This window comes from Pelodiscus sinensis, chromosome 1, assembly GCF_052426305.1.
Source record: "Pelodiscus sinensis isolate ZL-2025 chromosome 1, ASM5242630v1, whole genome shotgun sequence".
Classification (NCBI taxonomy): domain Eukaryota; kingdom Metazoa; phylum Chordata; order Testudines; family Trionychidae; genus Pelodiscus; species Pelodiscus sinensis.
In genome coordinates this window covers 199,626,296-199,646,501 of record NC_143052.1, presented here as the reverse complement: position 1 = coordinate 199,646,501, position 20,206 = coordinate 199,626,296, and the positions used below count along the sequence as shown (strand labels likewise).

The window sequence follows — 20,206 nt, the reverse complement described above, 5'->3', positions numbered from 1 at the left end:
ACCCCTCCCCCGTGCACAGGAAGTCAGCAGGAGAACAAAGTCCCCAGTGTGCGATGGACCGGCATTTTAGGTACCGCACCGAATCTTGCTCACAACATTCTTGTTAATGCATCCCAGAATCATGTTTGCTTTTTTGGCAACAGCGTCACACTGTTGACTCATATTTAGCTTGTGGTCCATTATAACCCTGAGGTCTCTTTCTGCAGCACTCCTTCCTAGACAGTCACTTCCCATTCTGTGTGTGAAACTGATTGTTCCTTCCTAAGTGGAGTATTTTACATTTGTCCTTATTAGTAGCTCCATCTAAGTTGTAGTTCCCTAGTTTATTGATAAGAAGGTCATGTGAGACCATGTCAAATGTCTTAAAAAAGTCTAGATATATCACGTCCACCACTTCTGCCTTATCCACAAGGCTTGATGTCCTATCAAAGAAAGCTATCAGATTGGTTTGACATGATTTGTTCTTTAGAATCTGTGCTGGCTGTTACCTATCAACTTCTCGTCTTCCAGATGTTTGCAGATTAACTTCTGTGCCAGGGAAGATAATGAAGCAAATTATTAAGGAATTAAACTGACTGATCTGTAGTTTCCTGGGTTGTTCTTTTCCCCCTTGTTATAGATAGGCACTATATTTGTTCTTTTCCAGTCTTCTGGAATCTTTCCCAACTTCCATGATTTTTCAAAGATGATAGCTAAAGACTCAGATACCTCTTCTATCAGCTCCTTGGGTATTCGAGGATGCATTTTTATCAGGCCCTGGTGACTTCAAGACATCAAACTTTTCTAAGTAATTTTTAACTTGTTCTTTTTTATTTTAACTTCTAAACCTACCCCATTTCCAGTAGCATTCACTATGTTAGGCATCCCGTCACCATCAAACTTCTTGGTGAAAACCGAAACAAAGACATCATTAAGCACCTCTGCCATTTCCGAGGCTATGTCTACACTGGGGCGATCTTGCGCCAGAGCTATGCAAATGAGGTTAAGCGTGGAATGTCACCGAGCCTCATTTGCATATCTAATGAGCCACGATTTTTGCAGAAGAGGCTCTTGCGCAAGAAGGAGCTGTCTACGCTGCCCCTTCTTGTGCAAGAAAACCCTCTTGCCCAATGCCGTTCTTCCTGAAAAGTAATAGGTGTAACGGCATTGTGCAAGAGGGTTTTCTTGCACAAGAAGGGGCAATGTAGACACTCCTTCTTGCGCAATAGCCTCTTCTGAAAAAAATGGTGGCTCATTAGGTATGCAAAAGAGGCTCGGTGATATTCCACGCTTAACCTCATTTGCGTATTACTTGCACAAGAAGCCGCGAGTGTAGACATAGCCCAAGAGTCCTGTCATTGTTTCTCCCTAGTCATGAAGCAATGGGCCTACCTGTCCTTGGTCTTCCTCTTGCTTCTAATGTATTTGGAGAACATCTTTCTGTTACCTTTTATGTCTCTAGCTAGATTGAGCTCATTTTGTACCTTTGCCTTTCTGATCTTGCCCCTGGCATACCTGTTTTGTTTGCTTATATTTATCCTTTGTAATTTGACCTAGCTTTCACTATTTATATACTCCTTTTTGATTTTTAAAGATCTCCTGGTACATCCCAGGTGGTCCGCCATACTTTCTATTTTTTCTACATAGCGGAATAGTTTGCTTTTGGGCCCTTAAAAATGTCCCTTTGAAAACTGCTAACTCTCTTCACTTGTTTTTTTCTCTTGGTAGGTAAGGCCCTGGGAGAAGTAAAACTATCTCCCGAGTTTACTAAAATCTGCCTTCCTGAAATCCATTGTCTCTATTTTGCTGTTTTCCCTTCTACCATTCCTTAGAATCATGAATTCTATGATTTCATAATCACTTTCACCCAAGCTGCTTTCCACTTTCAAATTTTCAATCAGTTCCTATTTATTAAAATGAAATATAGAACAGCTTCCCCCCAATAGCTTTCTCAACCTTCTGAAATAAAAAATGGTCTCCAATTCAGTCCAAGATTTTATTGGATAATCTGTGTCCTGCCGAGTTAGTTTCCTAACATATGTCTGGATAGTTGAAATCCCTCATCATCACCATCACCAAGTCCTGCATTTTGGATAAGTTTATTAGTTGTTTAAAAAAAGCCTCATCTACCTCTTCTGCCAGGATAGGTGGTCTATAGTAGACCCGTAGCATGACATCACCCTTGTTTTTGACCCTTTTAACCTAACCCAAAGACTCTCAACAAGTCTGTCTCCTCTAAACATCTCCACCTTAGCCCAAGTATATGCATGGCAACACCTCCTCCATATTTTTCCTTGCCTATCCTTTCTGAGCAAGCTGTACCCTTCTGTACCAGTATTCCAATCGTGTGTATTATCCCACCAAGTCTCTGATAAACAGAATTATAGCATAGTTGGTATTTATTAGCACTTCAAGTTCTTCCTCCTTATTCCCCATTCTTCTTGCATTTGTATATAGGCCTCTAAGATACTGATTTGATTTTGCCTAATGGATATCAGTGCCCAGTGGAGGTCTAAGGTTGGGATGAGCAGATGGCATGGAGACCTTGGTGCCAAGTGACAGTTGCGGTGGAAAAGTTATGTCTCTATCAGCATAATTGTCGCTGGATAGTTCTGTGGATGAGGGTCAGTATTTTGTTACTACTTGATGAAGTATTGGAAGAAAGGAGAATTTAATGTGGAGGAGATCAGTAAGCCCCTCTGATACAGGTACCTTGTTGTCAGGGTAGATGGTCCCGTTGTAGTCTGCACTGTAGCCCGTACCAATGCCTGTGTTGTCACTGTCGGTGTGGATGTCTGCTCCCGCACTGTGGTGGTTATAGAACCAACAGGGGTTGCCATGGTGCCAGCATCTGGTGCGGATGGTTGTTAAAGTGCCTGGTCTGCAGTTCTCTGCACCGAGGTGGCGGTGTCCTGATTGCTCGGTACTGTGCTGGTTCCTGAGCTGTGTGAGGCAGGCAGAGTCAGGCTTGTTGCCTCAGTACAGCTACTGTGCACACTATGCTTGATAGCACTGCAGTTGGTGCCAGAGATGCTTGGTGCATCATATGTGCTGAAGCACGGTGCCATCCCAGCCCTTAGTGCCGGTTTCATACTTGTGCATCCTTTGGGTGATTGAGCTTTATGAGGCACGGATGAGGCATTTTTCCTGGGGGACTTGTCCCCTTATCAATTTGGGGGCTTTCAATCCATTCAGTACCTGGATTGGAGGCTGGGTGCTGGGACTTCTCCAACATGATCATTTTTAGTTGGAGATCTCTATCTCTGCGGGTTCGCACTTCAAGGTTAGTACGATGGCAGTCCTGCTGGACAGGGAATTCCCCAAGGCACAGAAAGCATGTAGAGTGCCTGTCAGAATCAGGCATGGCATCATTACAGCTCAGCAATGTTTAAAGCCTGGTGACCCCGGCATGGTTAATTGAAACTTATAATAGTCCAAACAGCAGCAGAAAAACTTTAGCAAGGAAAGTTGTTTTTTTTTTTTTTTTTTTTGGGAGAGAGAACTTGCATCAAATGGGGAGTGAACAAGGAAAGAAAACTAGATCTACTTATCTACAGCATTAACAATGATGAGTGAAGAGCACTACTGAGCTCTATTTCAAGCCGAGGATGGTAAGAAGGAACTGAGGGGAAGGGGCCAGCACGTGTCATCACAGCACATGGCATGCATGTGCCATAGTTGTCACACATGCATCCCCCACTCAGGCACTGCTGTGAAGACTCTGGTCTACAGCACTGGGACGCACCAACACATCAAGGGATATCTCTCGAAGGAGAACACATATTGCAAAACTGTATTGTTAGAGCAACAAGCATTGTGATATTTACAGGCAAAAATCAAACATGTTTTCAAGACCGCTTGTAAAGCTTTTCCTTTTGTGATAAAAAAAAAAGCATTTCCACAAGCACTTAAATGGGGCCTAGCTTTTGTCAGAAACGAGTTCAAATGCATTGGAAGGAGGGTATGTAGCTAACATGAAGACAAGAATCAAGGGCCACTGTGTTAGTCTGTATCTGAAAAAACAAGGGCAAAGATCCACTTGCCTACGAAAGCTTAGGCCCAAATAAATCTGTTAGTTGTTAAGGTGCCACATGACTCCTCATTGTTTGTGAAGACTGAAAAGACAACAGTACCAAGACTAGAAATGAAACCTCTGAATTTGCTCTTACAACATGAGGAAGACAAAATTGCTTAAAAAACCTACAAAATTTATATCAATTGAAATTGAGACACAACCAGTTACTGCAAGCAAACTGAGGTAAATGTTCCATAATTCCTTCAGACTGTCAGCTCTTCTGGGCAGGGACCATGGCTTCCTCTGCGTTTGTGCAGCACCCAATTCAATCCTGGTCAGAGCCCTGAGAGGTTACTGTTACCAGAAATAATACACAACAATCCCTAAATCATCCCCCTCCCCATAGAATTTCACGCAGAGGCCTATTTTCAGAGTCATTCAGCCTAGCAGCCAAATTTAAGTAGCAGAAGTATTATTCATATTTCAGTAGCACCTAGAGGTCCAAATCAATTTCAGGGCCATATTACACTAGGTTTTGTACAAACACAGTGAGGAAGAGACGCTGACTTAAATAGATAAATCAAAATAGACAAGACAGACAATAAGAGGGAAAGGAAACAGCAGCACAAATGGGTGACATGACTTACTCAGCATCACACAGCAGATTGGGGCAGAGCCAAGGACAAAGCCCAGTTGTCCTGACTCCGACCTGGCAGGACCAATGCATACTTTCTGTTCCTCAGAGGAAGCCAGCTTTTATTTTGATTAGATTAACACCAATATGTCATTTCTATATTACAGACACACTTTGGCAATCCAACTCTGGCAGGAATGAATGCCAGACTTCTCCACAGGATATTGTAGACCAGTGGTCCCCAACCTTTTGGGACTGCCAGCTGCCTGGGGGAGGGGCTGCTCACGCGCCGTGCGTCCGGGGGCGGGGCTGCTCACGGGCCACGTGACCAGGGACGGAGCCACGCATGCGCCGTGCGCCCGGGGGTAGCACTGGCATGTGCTGCAACCTCGGGCAGGGGCCGCCCATGCGCCCAGGCCGGCACCGGCATGTGACGCGGCGCTGGGTTGGGCCGCCCAAGCACCGTGCACCTGGGCCCAGCACTGGCATGTGCCGCGACCCTGGGGCAAGGGTCGCCCATGTGCCCAGGGCTGGCACCGGCATGTGCCACATGCCCGGCGGCAGGGCCAGCCCAGATTGTTCCGCGGGCACACATAAATGGCCTGGTGGGTGCCATGGCGCCCGCGGGCACCGCATTGGGGACCACTGTTGTAGACTGTTTACATAAGGTTCAGGAACTCACAAACTATTAAAAGGCAAGGAACTGCAGAATTGACGCTGCAGCCTAAATACTGCCTGGTACTCTGTGTTGAGTCACATAATAGTTGCGTTTTGCCTAGGCAGATGCTGAATATTATTTTAAGCAAATGTTTTTGTTGTAGTTATAATTTCACCTTTTTGCCAGACTATCATACACTACTCTACCTATTACATATTTAGAATGAGATCCTGAAAATCCTTACCTAATAGTCTATACTTATGCAAGAAGATCTTTCAATAAGACTGCTCACATGAAGTAGGACAGAATATGTAATTTCCATAGGGCAGGGACTTCATTCTTCCGTGTCGTGAATAGAGCTAAACATAATTTCAGCATATACCAAACGACAACTACAGGTTGGACCTCCCTGGTCTTGCACCCTGGGGACCTGGCCAGTTCGTCAACTTGCTGTGGTCAGCCCACTGCCCGGCTGACTTCACAGGGATCCTTGCCAATGGCCTTCCACCACGACTCTCTGGTCCTGCAACATCCACGCTGAACCATGGATATTGCCAGACCAGAGAATCCTGGTTAGGAGAGTTTCAAACTATAGTACCTTTTGCTTTATTTGCTGGGATTCTCAGAAGCAAGACTAGAATGCAGGAGGAACGTGGAATATCTTCATTTATTATCATACAAATTATAGTAAGTGGTAACACACCAAGCATTAAACCCTCCTGGCTGAACTCACATCAGGCGTCCCACTGCGACGTGTATATATCTGAAGAGAAGGATTTAATTCCCTTAACAGTTCTGAAAGATCCTCAATGAGGCAAATCTATAAAACATGGATTATTGCCCTTCCACAGAAATCACTTTTCAAGCAAACTGCCTTACCAGTCAGAAAAACAAGTAAAAATATGCCTGCAAAAATAACAGAGAGAGCCAGAGTTGAGTGTGTGGCACAATGTACAGAAGCGTTGGAATGTTGCTGTTTTCTTTCAAAATCAGCATAATCTATTTAAAATGACATTTTATTTGTACATGTAAACTTAACTGCTTTAGAAAGTGTTGCTCTAATGAACAACACTTTTGGTATTTTTTTTTTTGTGAAACAGGAGAGATAATGAGGAAGAGATCTCTCCCCTCTTCCTCCAGGTGAGTCCTAGGAAATACTGACTGTGCTTGAATTAGATACCTGCTTACTTCTATAACAGAGAGGAAAAAAAAATCCCAAACACTTTTTTACATACTACTTTAGAGATAGTCTTGTAACTATCCTTTTCATCTTATACACACTGAAATGACACAGGCTCATTTCTAAGGTTTCCAACGAAACAGCATCCTATGTTGTCAACAAATTAATACTGTGGTGTTTCTCTAATCCCCTCCATGCAATGGATAACGTCATTGAGTACTTTACAGACTCATTTACTTGTGCTCGAGACACTTTGCTCTCGCATCAGTTTTATATTTATGCTGGCAAGCAGGCAGAAGAGCAAGTATGAGCGTATATGTTTCAAAGGCATGCGAATAGACATATTGAGGAAGAATTTGAAGCTTTTAAAATCCTTCATAGTTCTGGTGGTGAAGGACAACCTCCATACACCAGTGCCATTGTGCACTATTACACCACTACACTACTTAAGGTGGATACGGTGAGTTTTATAATATCCACAACTCTCCCTCTGTTATCACAGAGACAATACTTCCAAAGCCTTTTCATAAAAAAGCAGCAATAGAATGAAAAAAGGATTGGCAACATTTTAGGAGAAACAAATCCTAGAATCAGGTTTGTAATTTTGATGTTCCCACACCACAATTAAACAAACATGATGTTCTGGTTATTAGCACAAAGTAATTACACTTTCAATTACTCTATGTTAACATATTAATCTTTCCCCTTCCACACTCTAAAAACAATCCACAGTCATCATGGTCAAAGGTGACCTTTCAGAAGATCACTTAAACCACAAACATACCCCTTAAATTGTGTGGGTTTTTTTCAAAAAAGTATAGACACTCCCTGTGCTGGCAACCCTGGCCCTAAGGGTGCATCTACACTGCAAAAGCAGTGCATGCTTAATTTGGGTTAGCTAACCTGCGGTGGCTAATTAATTAAAAGAGCAGTGAAAATATTTAGCTGGAGTTAACAGCTCAGGTTCAATCTGTTTCCCTGTATTCTTTAACTTTACCTGCTAACCAGAGTTAATAACCAAGTTTTCACTATTTTAACGTGAGTTAGGTAACACTGTTTAGCTCTTAAGAACAGGCCTTTTTTCCCCCTCTGTAGACCTACCCAATGTAGACAGAGATCATGTCTTTCCCTCTTGCTTAAGAGTCTCTTACCTCACTATCCTGAATTATTTAATTTAAAGAAGTAAAAGTAAACGACCCTTCAGTTTGACGTTCAATATGGGGTGCACATAAACACAAAGCAGCTCTTTCATTTCCATTGCCTTATTTCCTCTGCAGAGGTGAGAAAACGAGTGACGATTACTTGTCGGGGACAAGTTAACTTTGCAACTGCTGTACTTTGCTAACAGCCAAAGCAAACCATTATGAAAATGCCCCATGAGAAGAGGCATCTCAATCAATGTCTTGACCAATACTGCGTGCTGATTTCAATGTGAATGCCCCTTCTTATCTGGTGGGTCTCTGCTGGCAAAACACTTTTCCTTCCATCTCATCTCCAAGTCTGAAAGAGCCAGACAAGTGCAAGGAAAGATGACATCACATTTCAGGGTCAGCCATGGAGCGGCACTGAGCAGCTCCCAGCGACTGCACTTGGAATTGTGGCAGCTTAGCACTCCTGGGGGCTGGAATAATTTGTACAATGAGGGGCTCAGACCTACTGAACTTAACTGTATGTGAGGGATGGAAGCCTCTTCAAGCGAGGGGATGCTGCAGCCTCTCCTACTTCCAGCACCGCTGAAATTCAGACCCTGACTGCCATGGCACTGGTTTCTCTAGATCCGAGGCCAGTAACAGATATGGGAGGCAGGGAACTCTTATTTCTTTCTAGAACTAGAGGATTAAGAAAATTACATTTCATAAAACCAATACAAAGGCTATTTGCGATTAATGCTAGTAACTCCTGCTTGGCTTTGGTTATTGCTAAAAGAAACATCTTTCCACAGTAAGAACTAAAGTTCTCTATAAAATACAGGCTTGGGAAATAAGACATTCAAAAAGCCTTTAACAACAAGGCTGGGTCATAAGCTAAAAGCTTCTTTACAGATCTCAGCACTTTAACCTCTCTTACAAAAGGACCAAAGTAGATGGCTGAATGCAATTCTTTTAAGAATAATTTAACAGGCAGAAAGCAGAAATTGTTGCCGGGTCCACTAACAATGTGTAATTGAAAGCCAGAACAAAAATGGCAAAAATTATGTTTCTATACAATAGTAGAAAAATATGCTTTCCCCTAGTTAATCTAATGCGTACACCGCCATTGTGTCTGGGTGCTATTATGTGACGGATCCCTGAGGGTATGTCTACACTGCATGTGTCCCCGTATCCTGACTCATGCACTTGCAGACTCACATTTTCCAAGCCTGTTACCGAGTCCACACTGCAGAATTGCACACATACCCTACCCATCATATCTGCTTGAGTGGACCTAAGAAAATATTTGGTGACCAGCTGAGTTGCAGTACTTCTAATTCATCTGCAGTGATTAAAAAGATTTTGCAGGTTTCCATTGTTCTCTAGAAAATCTGGCATATCAAACATGTTACTGCTTAGACCCAGGTTTTAAGTGCTTTAAATAAGAGCATTTAGGCTTAATCTTAGTAGAGTAGAACAAGACCACAAAGCACTTGGACTGGATATTTTATCTACGTTTGAAAGGTTAACTGTATGTTTAGCAACCTTACCCAACATTCAGGTTCCAGTAAAAAGGCCTGCAATTTTCTTTGTGCAAAGAATGAAAAATAAGAAATATGATACAATAAGAAATATGATACAGTCTGCATATGCAAGTCATTTTCCTATTGCAATTTTTAGTAGCCATTTTTAAGATGAAATTTTGAGGAAACATTTTAATAGTGACAATTCAATATTCTTATTATCCTGAAACATAACACATAGGGTTCTTTTTATGAGGGAAATGGAAGCACGTTAAAGAACATTTAACAGAGGAACCTAAATTTTCTAAATTCACAGGCATGAGAAAGCTGGAAGATGCAACATGCTGTTATGATCAAATTTACTCAAACTGTCTGATGCCAAGAGCCCCCGTGCACATGCGACTTGCCTCCCAGAATTTCAGAGCTTGAGCAGGAATGTTCACATGTCTATTTTTAGTGTCATTCCGTGAGCCCAAGTCTGTAGCAGACTCAGACTTATAGTTGCAGTTCCCTTCCTGCGAACCCCAGTGCAGACACACTATAAGGGGCCATCCTCCAGCTAGGGATAGCTGAAACACAGCGTGCTACATCCCCTCACCACACTAGATCTAGACCTGTTAGTCTTCCCCAAACCAGGGACATCCTCATCTGGGGAGGTTTTGTACTCTATTTCTGCCATGTGAGCAGCTTAAATAGAGCAGAGATGGTATCTAGATCGGGCCTAGACTTCCTTAAAGTTATGCTGCTCTTGGTTAGATACACTTAATCAAGAAACAAATCTGTCCGAGAGCTGCTTACTGAGATAGAGATTACTGTATAGCATTACCTAAATAAGGGATTCCACTCTTTTCCCTCCCCTAAGTCCATTTCATTAGATGACTGCTTATTAATAATATCTTTCTAGGAGGCTGGCTGTATAGAATCTCTACATTATTCAAACGGACAGAATCAGAATGCACTCTGCAGTCATATTTTCTTTCTGATGGATTATGGTCTAAAAAGCATCCAAGTTACCATACATACCTGTTTAATTTTACAAACATTGAAAATAAAGAAGGGTATGTCTACACTACCCCGCTAATTCGAACTAGCGGGGTAATGTAGGCATACCGCACTTGCAAATGAAGCCCGGGATTTGAATTTCTCGGGCTTCATTTGCATAAGCATGGCGGCACCCGGCTTATGCAAATGAAGCCCGGGAAATTCAAATCCCGGGCTTCATTTGCAAGTGCGGTATGCCTACATTACCCCGCTAGTTCGAATTAGCGGGGTAGTGTAGACATACCCGAAGGTGTCAGTGAAGTAAGAGATATAGATGCTTACCGCAGAAGACAACTGTTTCTAGAACAGGAATTATTCATTACTCCATTTTGTTTTATCTGTTTATCCTTGTGCTTTATCAGGAATAGAGGTACTCAAGAGTGTAGTAACCTAGCACTGAGCTAAAGCTAATGCCACCATATGAATAGCTGGTCTGCAAAAATGCCTGCTTAGATGCAACCATAATTACAATGGTACAGCACCAGTTAGTGCTAACAATTATTTCTGGATTTTCACTTACTATTATGGTTACAGTCTATTTTTTAAACATTCTGGAAATGCTAAAGCCCGGTAGAACAGATGAACAACTTCCAACAATTTAATTTACTTTTTGTCATTCCTTGTCAAGCTTTTGTTATGGCTTCATAGGTGAGGGTCCATAAGAACATTTTCATTAGTAGATTCCCAATAGCCTGTATAAAAACATCACAAATATAAGTAAGTCAAAGGACTCAATTACAAGATGTTTGTTCTAGTGTATATTGTAACTGAATCCTGTCACTGGGAGGAAGCTTTGGATCAAAGTTCCATCTACACTACAGATTGGAACAGCTGTTGCAACCAAAATGATTTAGCTGTATCTGAAGTATTGGTGGACCCTAAGATACTCTGTTGGCTGCCTAGGGACTTTACAAGGAGAAAAGAGCACAGAATCAGCATGGTCTATACTGCAAGGGGCAGCAGGAAAGACAGTATCCACCTATGTGTTTTAAGCTTTTAGTCTCTCAAAAAAGGTTTTACAGTGAGACATACCTTGGTTATATGCAGTGTCCCCAAGCAGTTGAAACAATCAGCAGGTCAATCACATTTTAACTATGAGGGTAAACATTTCATGGCCATATCTTAATTTAACACACAAGCTAAAGTTCATGTTATACAATAACACAAACAACTGAGTTCTTAAGAAAAAGACTCAGAATCATCATACTTCTGTCACCTCTGACGAGCTAGAGTATGTCATCATGAATTGTGGTGATAACGCTCAATTTCATTCCGCTGCGTTAGGAGGAAACGTAATCCACCTGTGCCTGGGGACATACAATGAGGAAAGAAACCTCAGAGCTTCAAAGTGAACACGTGGCTGAATTTGCTTTCTTGGGCTTTGCTCTAGTTCATAAATTGGACTAGCTGTGTTTATGCAGTTTGTGCACTCAGAGCCCCATGATAAACCTGTATTCACATCAGAGTCTTTGATTAACTGAAGTATGGTCAAAAAAGGTTTCTTAACATGCAAGAGTGAGCTGTTTTCAGAACTACTAGGAGAAATCTGTGATGAAATGAAGGACCCAAAGGCATTTAATTGTTGAACACATAAAAGGAAGTATATTTAAAATAAAAAAAATTGGTCAGACTGTAGAGTCAGTTACCATTTTTAAGGAATTTACAGGGCTGTTGTAGATGAGTCTTTTGGAATAGCCAGTTTATCGCATTGCCTAAACTGGTTTTTTCATTGCACAGTATTTTCTCTTAAAATGTGTGCATTTTTTAAACAATTACATACATATTAAAAATCAGCATTTCTTTGCTTCAACTTAATTAAAACGTTAATACTCTCAGACAACACAGATCTGAAATGGTGAAACCAGTAATTTCCCCCGCCCACCTTACAACAAATTAAATTGAGACAAAATTACAAACACATTTCACTACATGATTATTATTAATAAAAATCAGTTTTTTATAAAGTTGCCCAAAATGCAAGGGATGTGCATAGGTTTACAACTTAGTCATAATAATATTTGATTTTATTCCCTTGGGTACTTTTTCCCATGAACGGAATGTATTTTGCTGTAGATTACAGGTTTTTTTTCAACACAGATACACCAACGGCATGAACGCTTGCGACTGTCCACATGCATTAAGAGTCAAGACCCAATTTCAAATCTCTAAAAGGTTTACAGAGTTCTTCAAAGAGACAGTATCACATTATCTGGATGTTACATAAAAGTACTTAAAAATACTATTCTTAAAAAAAAAAAGCAAAGAAAGGCCTTTAAAATTTATGAATTCGTTTTGTAATCACTAGACTAATTATTTCAAATAAATAAAAGAAAGCAAGGTATCCCTATCCATAAAATCAGACTCTAAATAGAATGTCATGTTTCACCCCCAAGTTAAGGTAACAATCATTTTTATTATAATTAAAATAGATTATAGAAAGCAGCATCTATTTTGTGCAGTTTTAGGGGCCTTTGAAATAAAAAGCTATGATTTCCAAAAATATAACATTCCAAAGGATTGAATAATACATATATTGAAACATACATTTTATTAAAGTGTAGGAGAACTGATTAAAAAAGATACTGTCTCTTTAAATTAGTGTTTAATTTTTTTCTCCTCCTATCTATTAGGACATGACAATAATTATAAATTTAGGTCACACTACATCTAGGTAGTCTCTAGGGGCCAAGATCTGTTGACACAAGGTCAATAACAAAGAGGTTTTCCATGTATGAGGTGGTTCCCAGTATTGACAAAATTCTTCAGTTATCTGGTGAAAGGCCTAATAGACCCAGGAGACTGGAACCCACTGTGATGCTGTACAAACAAGCTCAATGGCTTCCTCCAGATGCCTGATTGTTTCATCAATTTCATTGTTGATAATTGTTAGATCAAAGTAGTGTGCATATGTTCTCTGTAAGATTTCAGACTCCTTTTGCAGGCGCTGAAGAGACTCATCCTGAACAATGATTGGAAAAGAAAACGAGAAAAATAAATTAGATACTTTTGTTCAGTTTTCTGTTTGTCACAGAGATGGAACAGCAAAAATAAAACCTAATCTAAGAATTCATGAGTGACTGATGCCCCCCCTACAGAATGTTAAATACCACGTATAGTACAAGGAAGAAAGTGCAAGTTGCTTCACTCTATTATACAAATGTTACACAAAATCACAATTCACCAACAAGGGTTACTCAAGACACATCAGGACACTTATCTAATTTTTTGGGAAGTGTTTGACAAGGGTTAGAGCATGAGGGTTATAACAGAACCAGTACAAATGTGGAAAGTGTGCCAGGTCATGAATGAAAACATACCCAGTTCACAAATACAAGCTGTTTGGCATTTATCCAGACAACAATACTGAAGGCATGACACAATGCATTTACTACTCAGCATGAGCTTTGAGTATGACTTCCTTTTACTTTAATAAATATTTTCTGTGGACAATCTAAGGAAATTCTCACTCTGTATTATTGTTTAATTTCTCCTTCTCTAGAACGATCTTAACATTGCATTGTGTAGCTGAGACTGTATTCTAATTCCAAATTGAATAAGAAAAAGACGTGGTGGCTTCACCTTTGGGGGCATCAAAAAATCAGCATTCAGTGGGAGGAAATATGATGAGGCATTTTTTCTTTCCTATACCATGAAACTAACCATTTTCTTGAATTCATCTCAAGATCTTGATAAGAGTTACTGCTTTTCTGAAGCATTTTAAACTGTACAGTCAGAGGTGGATTTACGATGAAACATACAATGCCCTGGCACAGGGCCCCCCCAACAACACGGCCCCCCCCGGGGAGGCAGCCCAACTTTGTGGGAGTGGGACAGTGCCTCTGCAGAGAGAACTGGGGGAGGAGAGCAGGGAGGCTCACCTGCAGGCTGCAGCCTCAGCAGAGCCAGCAGCGAGCAATGCAAACACAGGCTGGAAGGCATGGGGTAGCCACATGGCCAGCTGGAGAAAAGCAGCGCTTTAAAGCAAGAAAGTGCGGCTTCTCCCTGGCCACCGGCTGTGCGGCTATCTAGTGCTACTCTGAAGCCTTCCAGCCTATGTTCGTGCTTCTGGCTGCCACGTGGTGAGTGGGTGAGAGGGAGAGTGGCCAGGAGATGGAGAGCCCAGGGTGGGGAGGCTCAAGTGGCCAATGGAACTGTGTCCCCCCCGTTTAGGTACAGCGCATGTGGGTCTCTGCACACTTCTCCAGGCCAGCCAGCACAAGGCCACTGGGGCACCTGAAACAGTCCTCCGTGGCCATGGAGATTATGCTTTTTTTTTTTTTTTTATATACAAAGTGCTCTTATCTGAAGCACTTCACAATCGTTAGCTAATGGTACAAACAACATCTGAAAAGATCATTAAGTGGTCCACCCGATACCTTGTGCAATTTTCTAGTGATCTATGAAAAAAAGTTAGACTACAAAAACAATCAAGGCACCTCACTTTATTTTCATTTATTTATTATTACTTATAATATAGAAGGAAGATGAAGAAAAAAAGAATGAAATTGGGAGGGGCAGGAAGAGTGAATGCTCTTTCTTGGCTGGGTCTCGGGGGTGGGGGTGGGGGCAAAAAGGAAGCTGAGCACAAGGCTCCATTAACTAAATCTGCCACTGTGTACAGTCCCTACTAGTCAACAGCAGATGACTCACTCTCTCCATATTTGAAAACTACATTCAAACATAAATGTAGCCAAGTACTCCTCATACAGACATGTACTAAGAATGTTCTTTTGAGGAGCATTAATGCACACAAAACAGCACATGGGCCTTCTGTGAAAACAAAGGTGCATTCAGATCTGGCTTATGCTATTCTCAACTACTGACACACAGAAGCCTCAGACTCTGCTAAATACACTACTAGAACATCCATTCTAAAATAACGCAGCAACTATGGTTAAATCCTTAGCTCTCATAAATTACCAAAGCTCAACTGACTTCTACAGAGCCACAATGACTTCTAAAAGCTGAGGACTTGACCCCTTTGTATTGAAATTAATCTACAAAGTGAAAAATTACACTTGTGGAGCTTCTGTATTTTCAAGATATCTAATTAAAAGGTACATTTTAAGTCTGCAATCCCAATACTATTAAAATATATAGTACTAGACACTGTACATTTCAAATGAGTATAAATCTGAAGCCACGGGACTATATATTTTTAATATCATTGGGATTAAGCTTTCACGTCTAGCCCATGAAAGCGTATGCCTAAGTAAATTTGTTAGTCTTTGAGTAAATGTATGGATATAACCTTTTGAACCTAAGCTACCTATTTTATAATAGTAAATTAGCAGAGACCACAGAAATCTACAGGGAGTCTGTAAAACACACACGTATTTCTTAAAAAAAAAAGACAGGAAAAGAATGAGAGGAGCTGTTCTTAAATCTTTATTTCTACTTGGCTCTCGCCCTAGATTTTGCAAAAAAACAAAGAGGGTATTAGATTATAGCATTTAACTGTTGCTGTCTTCTAGGTTATATTTTATAGGCAGCGAAGGAGAATACATTTTAGAAGACCTTCACTACTTATCCCCATGGACATGCAGAATGTTACTTTTAGCTGACATTCTTGAGGACAATAATAAATATTTTACTTTACTAAATTAAGGATTGGCCTGAGATGCAAAGCTTCAGGAGCCAGATCAAGGCTTTCTGGTTTGGGCCCATTTCTAATTTGAATATATGACAGAATTATCACTTATCTGTGTATTTCCAATTTACAGCATTATTCATGCACATCTTTTAAAAAATCCTGGATATCAGAATGTAAGTGATATATCTAGCTGGATAACAGCTTTGGCTAAATGTTTCCAATAAGGTGATTAGCTGTTAAACGATTTATGTAAGTCTGTAAGTGGCCACAATCAGGTTTCAAAGCTAACATGCCATGAAGACCTTTATTTACATTGTGAAGGTTAGCTTGGCAACAAGAAGGGATATAATTTAAAATTTTAATTTAAAAATTACAGATCTGCATGGAAACCTCTAAGATTTGTATTTTCTGTGTGCTAGGAAGTAGGATACGCCTGGCCATTCTTTTCTGGGGGTTATTACATATTATGTGGTTGATGATATTAAGCATTTGGTTTTGTGCCTCATAAAACCACCAGAACCATGCAATATCTACCCAGAAAGGCACTCTATTTTGTGTTTTACTCAGGTACAGTGGTATAACTGTAAGTTGGAGATGCTGGACATCCCCTAAAATGTCTAAGATACGCATTGCAGGATAAGGCCATTTGAACTGTGTCAACTACAAAATCATAATGTTTATTTGCTAGAGTAGGAATAAAAGTTTCTAGGCTCACTTATTTTTTATACTATCCTTTTTTCTTTTTGCCAACGAATAATCCTTCCATTTGAATGAGCTTTAGCTCAGATGTCTGAAGTCTTTATTTCTTTATACTTTTATGCAAAAGTAATGTGAATGGGAACAGGGATGTCTAAATTCTAAATCTATTAAAATAGTCAGGAATGCATCTTATCAGGTCCTTGCTGGTACTTACAGGCAATTTTCTGCACCATTTTGGCATCTATGTAAAATGAATACGTGTGCAGGAAAATGAAAAGAAAGGCAAAGATGATAATTCAAGAAAAAACATAAGGATAAAAGACAATCATTTACAAAAGTGTTTGCATAAGATGTTTGTAAAATGAAACAAAGCAGGATAAATAAGTCAACAGAAAAGGATGTTCTTTATGCAAATGAATCTTTTGTAAAAGAAAAAATGAATGAGTAATATGAAGTATGCATACTAAAACACGTAATGCCACAGTTCCTATATAGATTCCATTCCCACTCTCATGCAGCACAATAAATCCAGGTGAGTAGGACCCCAACTTACACTAGTGTCCAGTATTATTATTTGCTTTTAAAAGTGAATGTTAATGGTTCGTAGTGACAGTTTTAGCAAGTATTCAAAACATTAAAGCATGACTGATTTTGCAGTTTAGTCCACCTGGATGAATTTTTATGCCAAAGATCAATTTGCAGGATGTAGGCCATAAACAAACAAAACTTATAAAAAATACAGCATAAGAGCATAATAATGAGACTAAATATTGAACCCAAATCTTTCTTGGTTCAACTTCCTCTACATCATCCATTCCAATGGGGGGGAAGCCCAAACTTGCACATGCCCACACTGTAGCTCAGTACATTCCCAAACAGCAATTTGCTTTATCATATTCTCCCTCCCAATTCTCCGCCAACTTACATTCTGCAACATGAACTCCCAAATGGTCAAAAGAAAGATTTTAAAGAATACACTGGAGGAATCAGATAATTCTAGAACAACTTTGGGCCAAAAGACTTAAATAGTACTGAAGTTTTTTGGGGGCTTTTGTGCATTTACAATGAGTTGTCCAATTAGCTCCAGCTACAACAGTCGGAAAAGTTACATAACAATCCACACTCTTGAGCTTTTTTAAAAAAAACAAACAAACAAAAAAACCAGTGTTATGCAACCTGCTGTGCAAAAGGCTTTCTACCATTACAGGGGACGAAGATGCAACATTTTAATATTTGCTCCTATAAATTTAAAGTAAGTGATAACATCAGCAATGTCTCAGAGGAATGATCACCGCATCATTTTAACATAGCTAAAACCAGATTTTGAGACATCTTCATTTCTGTGTTTGTGAAACTTAACACTTAAAACAAAGCCATCTGTCTTTCACTTGTTTTCCAAAATTTTCTTGCCAGTAAAGTAATTATTTATGGTGCACTTGAACCTCTTTAATCTGGCAACCCTGGGAAGCAGGGTTTGCTTGATTAAACATTTCTCCAGGCTATGAGGGTAGGATGCTTACCTGGCACTCTGCATCCCCTGCCACTCTCAAGCACCGCCTCCTGCCACTATGGGAGTGGCGTGGAAAAACCTCCGGCAGAGTGTGTTGCTGCACTGCTATTCCCCCAGCTGAAGTAGGAGGGGGAGCGGCAGTGTGCAGAGCCACTTCGTCCTCCCCCGGACAGGGTCCATACAATGGGTGTTCCTGAATTAGGGACACCCAGAGTATGGAGGTTACAGTATATTTGTGTTTGAACATCTTTAGCCTTTCTGGCTCATTATTTATCTGCAAGAGTCTGTAGCAAAGTCCTAATTCTGTATTTGTGTAATCATACACATTATGTCCGTGAATGGAGACTGTTGCCACAAACACAAGATTATTATTTATCTGCAGGATCAAAGAGATGGAAGAGGGATTTGATAATGAGAAAAAGTTCTTATTCATATACAAATACAATTAACACCTTACTAAAGTGAAAAATGGAAGGAATTGGTAAAATGCTTTTATACAAAAGTTTTGTTTGAGCTACATCTTGAGGTCTTTATTCATATAAATTTGCTTTGAACATGAACACTTAAAATTTTCTCATAAGCAGGTTTTGGTTCCAGTTTTGTTCACTATTCTGAGCATCACAATGTTCTTTGAATTTAATTAAGCTAGTTTCTTGCATGTAACTTTGCAATTTCTTGGTCAAAGATGAAACCTGGTAGTAGCTTCCTCCGTCTGCTTGAAGACATAAGACGGAAGTACAGTAATTCCTTGCTTAACATTGTAGTTATGTTCCTGAAAAGTGTTACTTTAAGTGAAATGATGTTAAGCAAATCCAATTTCCCCATAAAATTAATGCAAATGGGGAGGGGGGCCAGGTTGCAGGACATTTTTTTTCAGCAGACCACAAACAGTATATACGGTATGTATAAACATATACAGTTTTCACAAACAATACTATACACAACAATTATAATTGTGAAGCTTGGTTAAGGTGACGGAGTCAGAGGGTGGAATATTACAGTAAGGAGTTACTGTAGACTGGAAATTCTTGTACTAATCCGTTGGCTTAATGGCCACAGCAAGGATTTTGGAATCAGTTCTTTTAGGCAGGGAGAAAATAAAACTGAATATATTCTAAAAGGATACAAAATTATCAATACTGATCTACATATCAACTAATGTTAAAGTTGTTTTGTGAAGAGCTAAGAGTATTCTGAAATGTTTCCCTTGTAGTGACAGAGCATGGATCCTTGCAGCTCAAGTTTAAATACAAATTTAGGAAAAAAAAATCTGTTATACAGTAAAATCATCTCAGTTCTGACCCCACCATTACAGACAACAGGTCATTTAAAATGTTGATCTCATTCACATACTGAATCATCCTTTTAATTGTGTCTCCTGATAAAACATTTGCCTGTAATAAGCCTTACCTCATTAATGCCTGGGGTAATCGTAGGAGCAGCAATAAAAACAACAAAAGGAGCAAATTCTGCAGTTCTCAGGACCTTCAATGCCTGTGTAAAAAACATTACAAACTGAAGAAGAGGAACAAATCAATCAGCAAGCCACAAATTTAAATAAACAGAGGGAAGAACTAACAAGACGCTGTATCAGTTTTAAAATATATGGTACAAATTAAGACCCTGGATCTTGGAAAGACTTACAGATGTGCTTAAGTTTGCAATCCCATTTATTCCACTAAGTCTTTGCAAAGTTGGGGCCCAAATTGTAAGTTCATCATCATAAAAAAACTGCCAAGGTACCGAAAGCATCCAAAATTTCATATGCAGGATATTTTTCCTATAGAAAAAAACTAAAAATCAGTTTATATTTAGGTTGAAGAATTTGCCTTAGCCAGAAAAACTTGTGCTTTGGTATTTTAAATGTATCAATTTGTAAATAGTACTTTATACTAAATGCTGGCTAAAATAGCATAACAAAACATTTTCTGGATGAGGATATTGTTCAACCTACTGCTAAGCTTATTTTTGCTGCGGCAAAAATGTTGTGATGTGAAAACTAAGAAACTTTCAAAGCATGAATGCACTGATTGCAAGACACTTCTATGCAGAAGGGCAAATGCAAAGACAATGATTAATCTCACTTATGATTCATGAGTGACATGGGTAGTTCCACAAATGAGGTCCTACTACCAGGAGCAGTGTTCCCTCTAAGCTATGATTAAACAGTCCTACACAGACAGAGACTCAGGGCTCCCACATGGAGCTGACTGACTGGGTGGGGCTGATGAATCACCTATGAAG

At 39.9% G+C, this 20,206-nt stretch overlaps 1 protein-coding gene across 10 annotated transcripts in view; it reads right to left on the bottom strand.

Moving 5' to 3' along the window:
- Positions 1-11,734: 11,734 nt before the first annotated feature.
- CASK (calcium/calmodulin dependent serine protein kinase) overlaps positions 11,735-20,206 on the bottom strand; it is a 357,337-nt gene continuing 348,865 nt past the window's right edge. For all 10 annotated transcript variants that reach the window (XM_075912872.2, XM_075912888.2, XM_075912881.2 and 7 more), the window contains 2 exons: positions 19,373-19,456; positions 11,735-13,119 (listed from right to left, as the gene is read on the bottom strand). In XM_075912872.2, the coding sequence (XP_075768987.1) occupies positions 12,943-13,119; positions 19,373-19,456 (261 nt within the window). In that variant the 3' untranslated portion in view covers positions 11,735-12,942. The remainder of the gene's footprint in view (positions 13,120-19,372; positions 19,457-20,206) is intronic.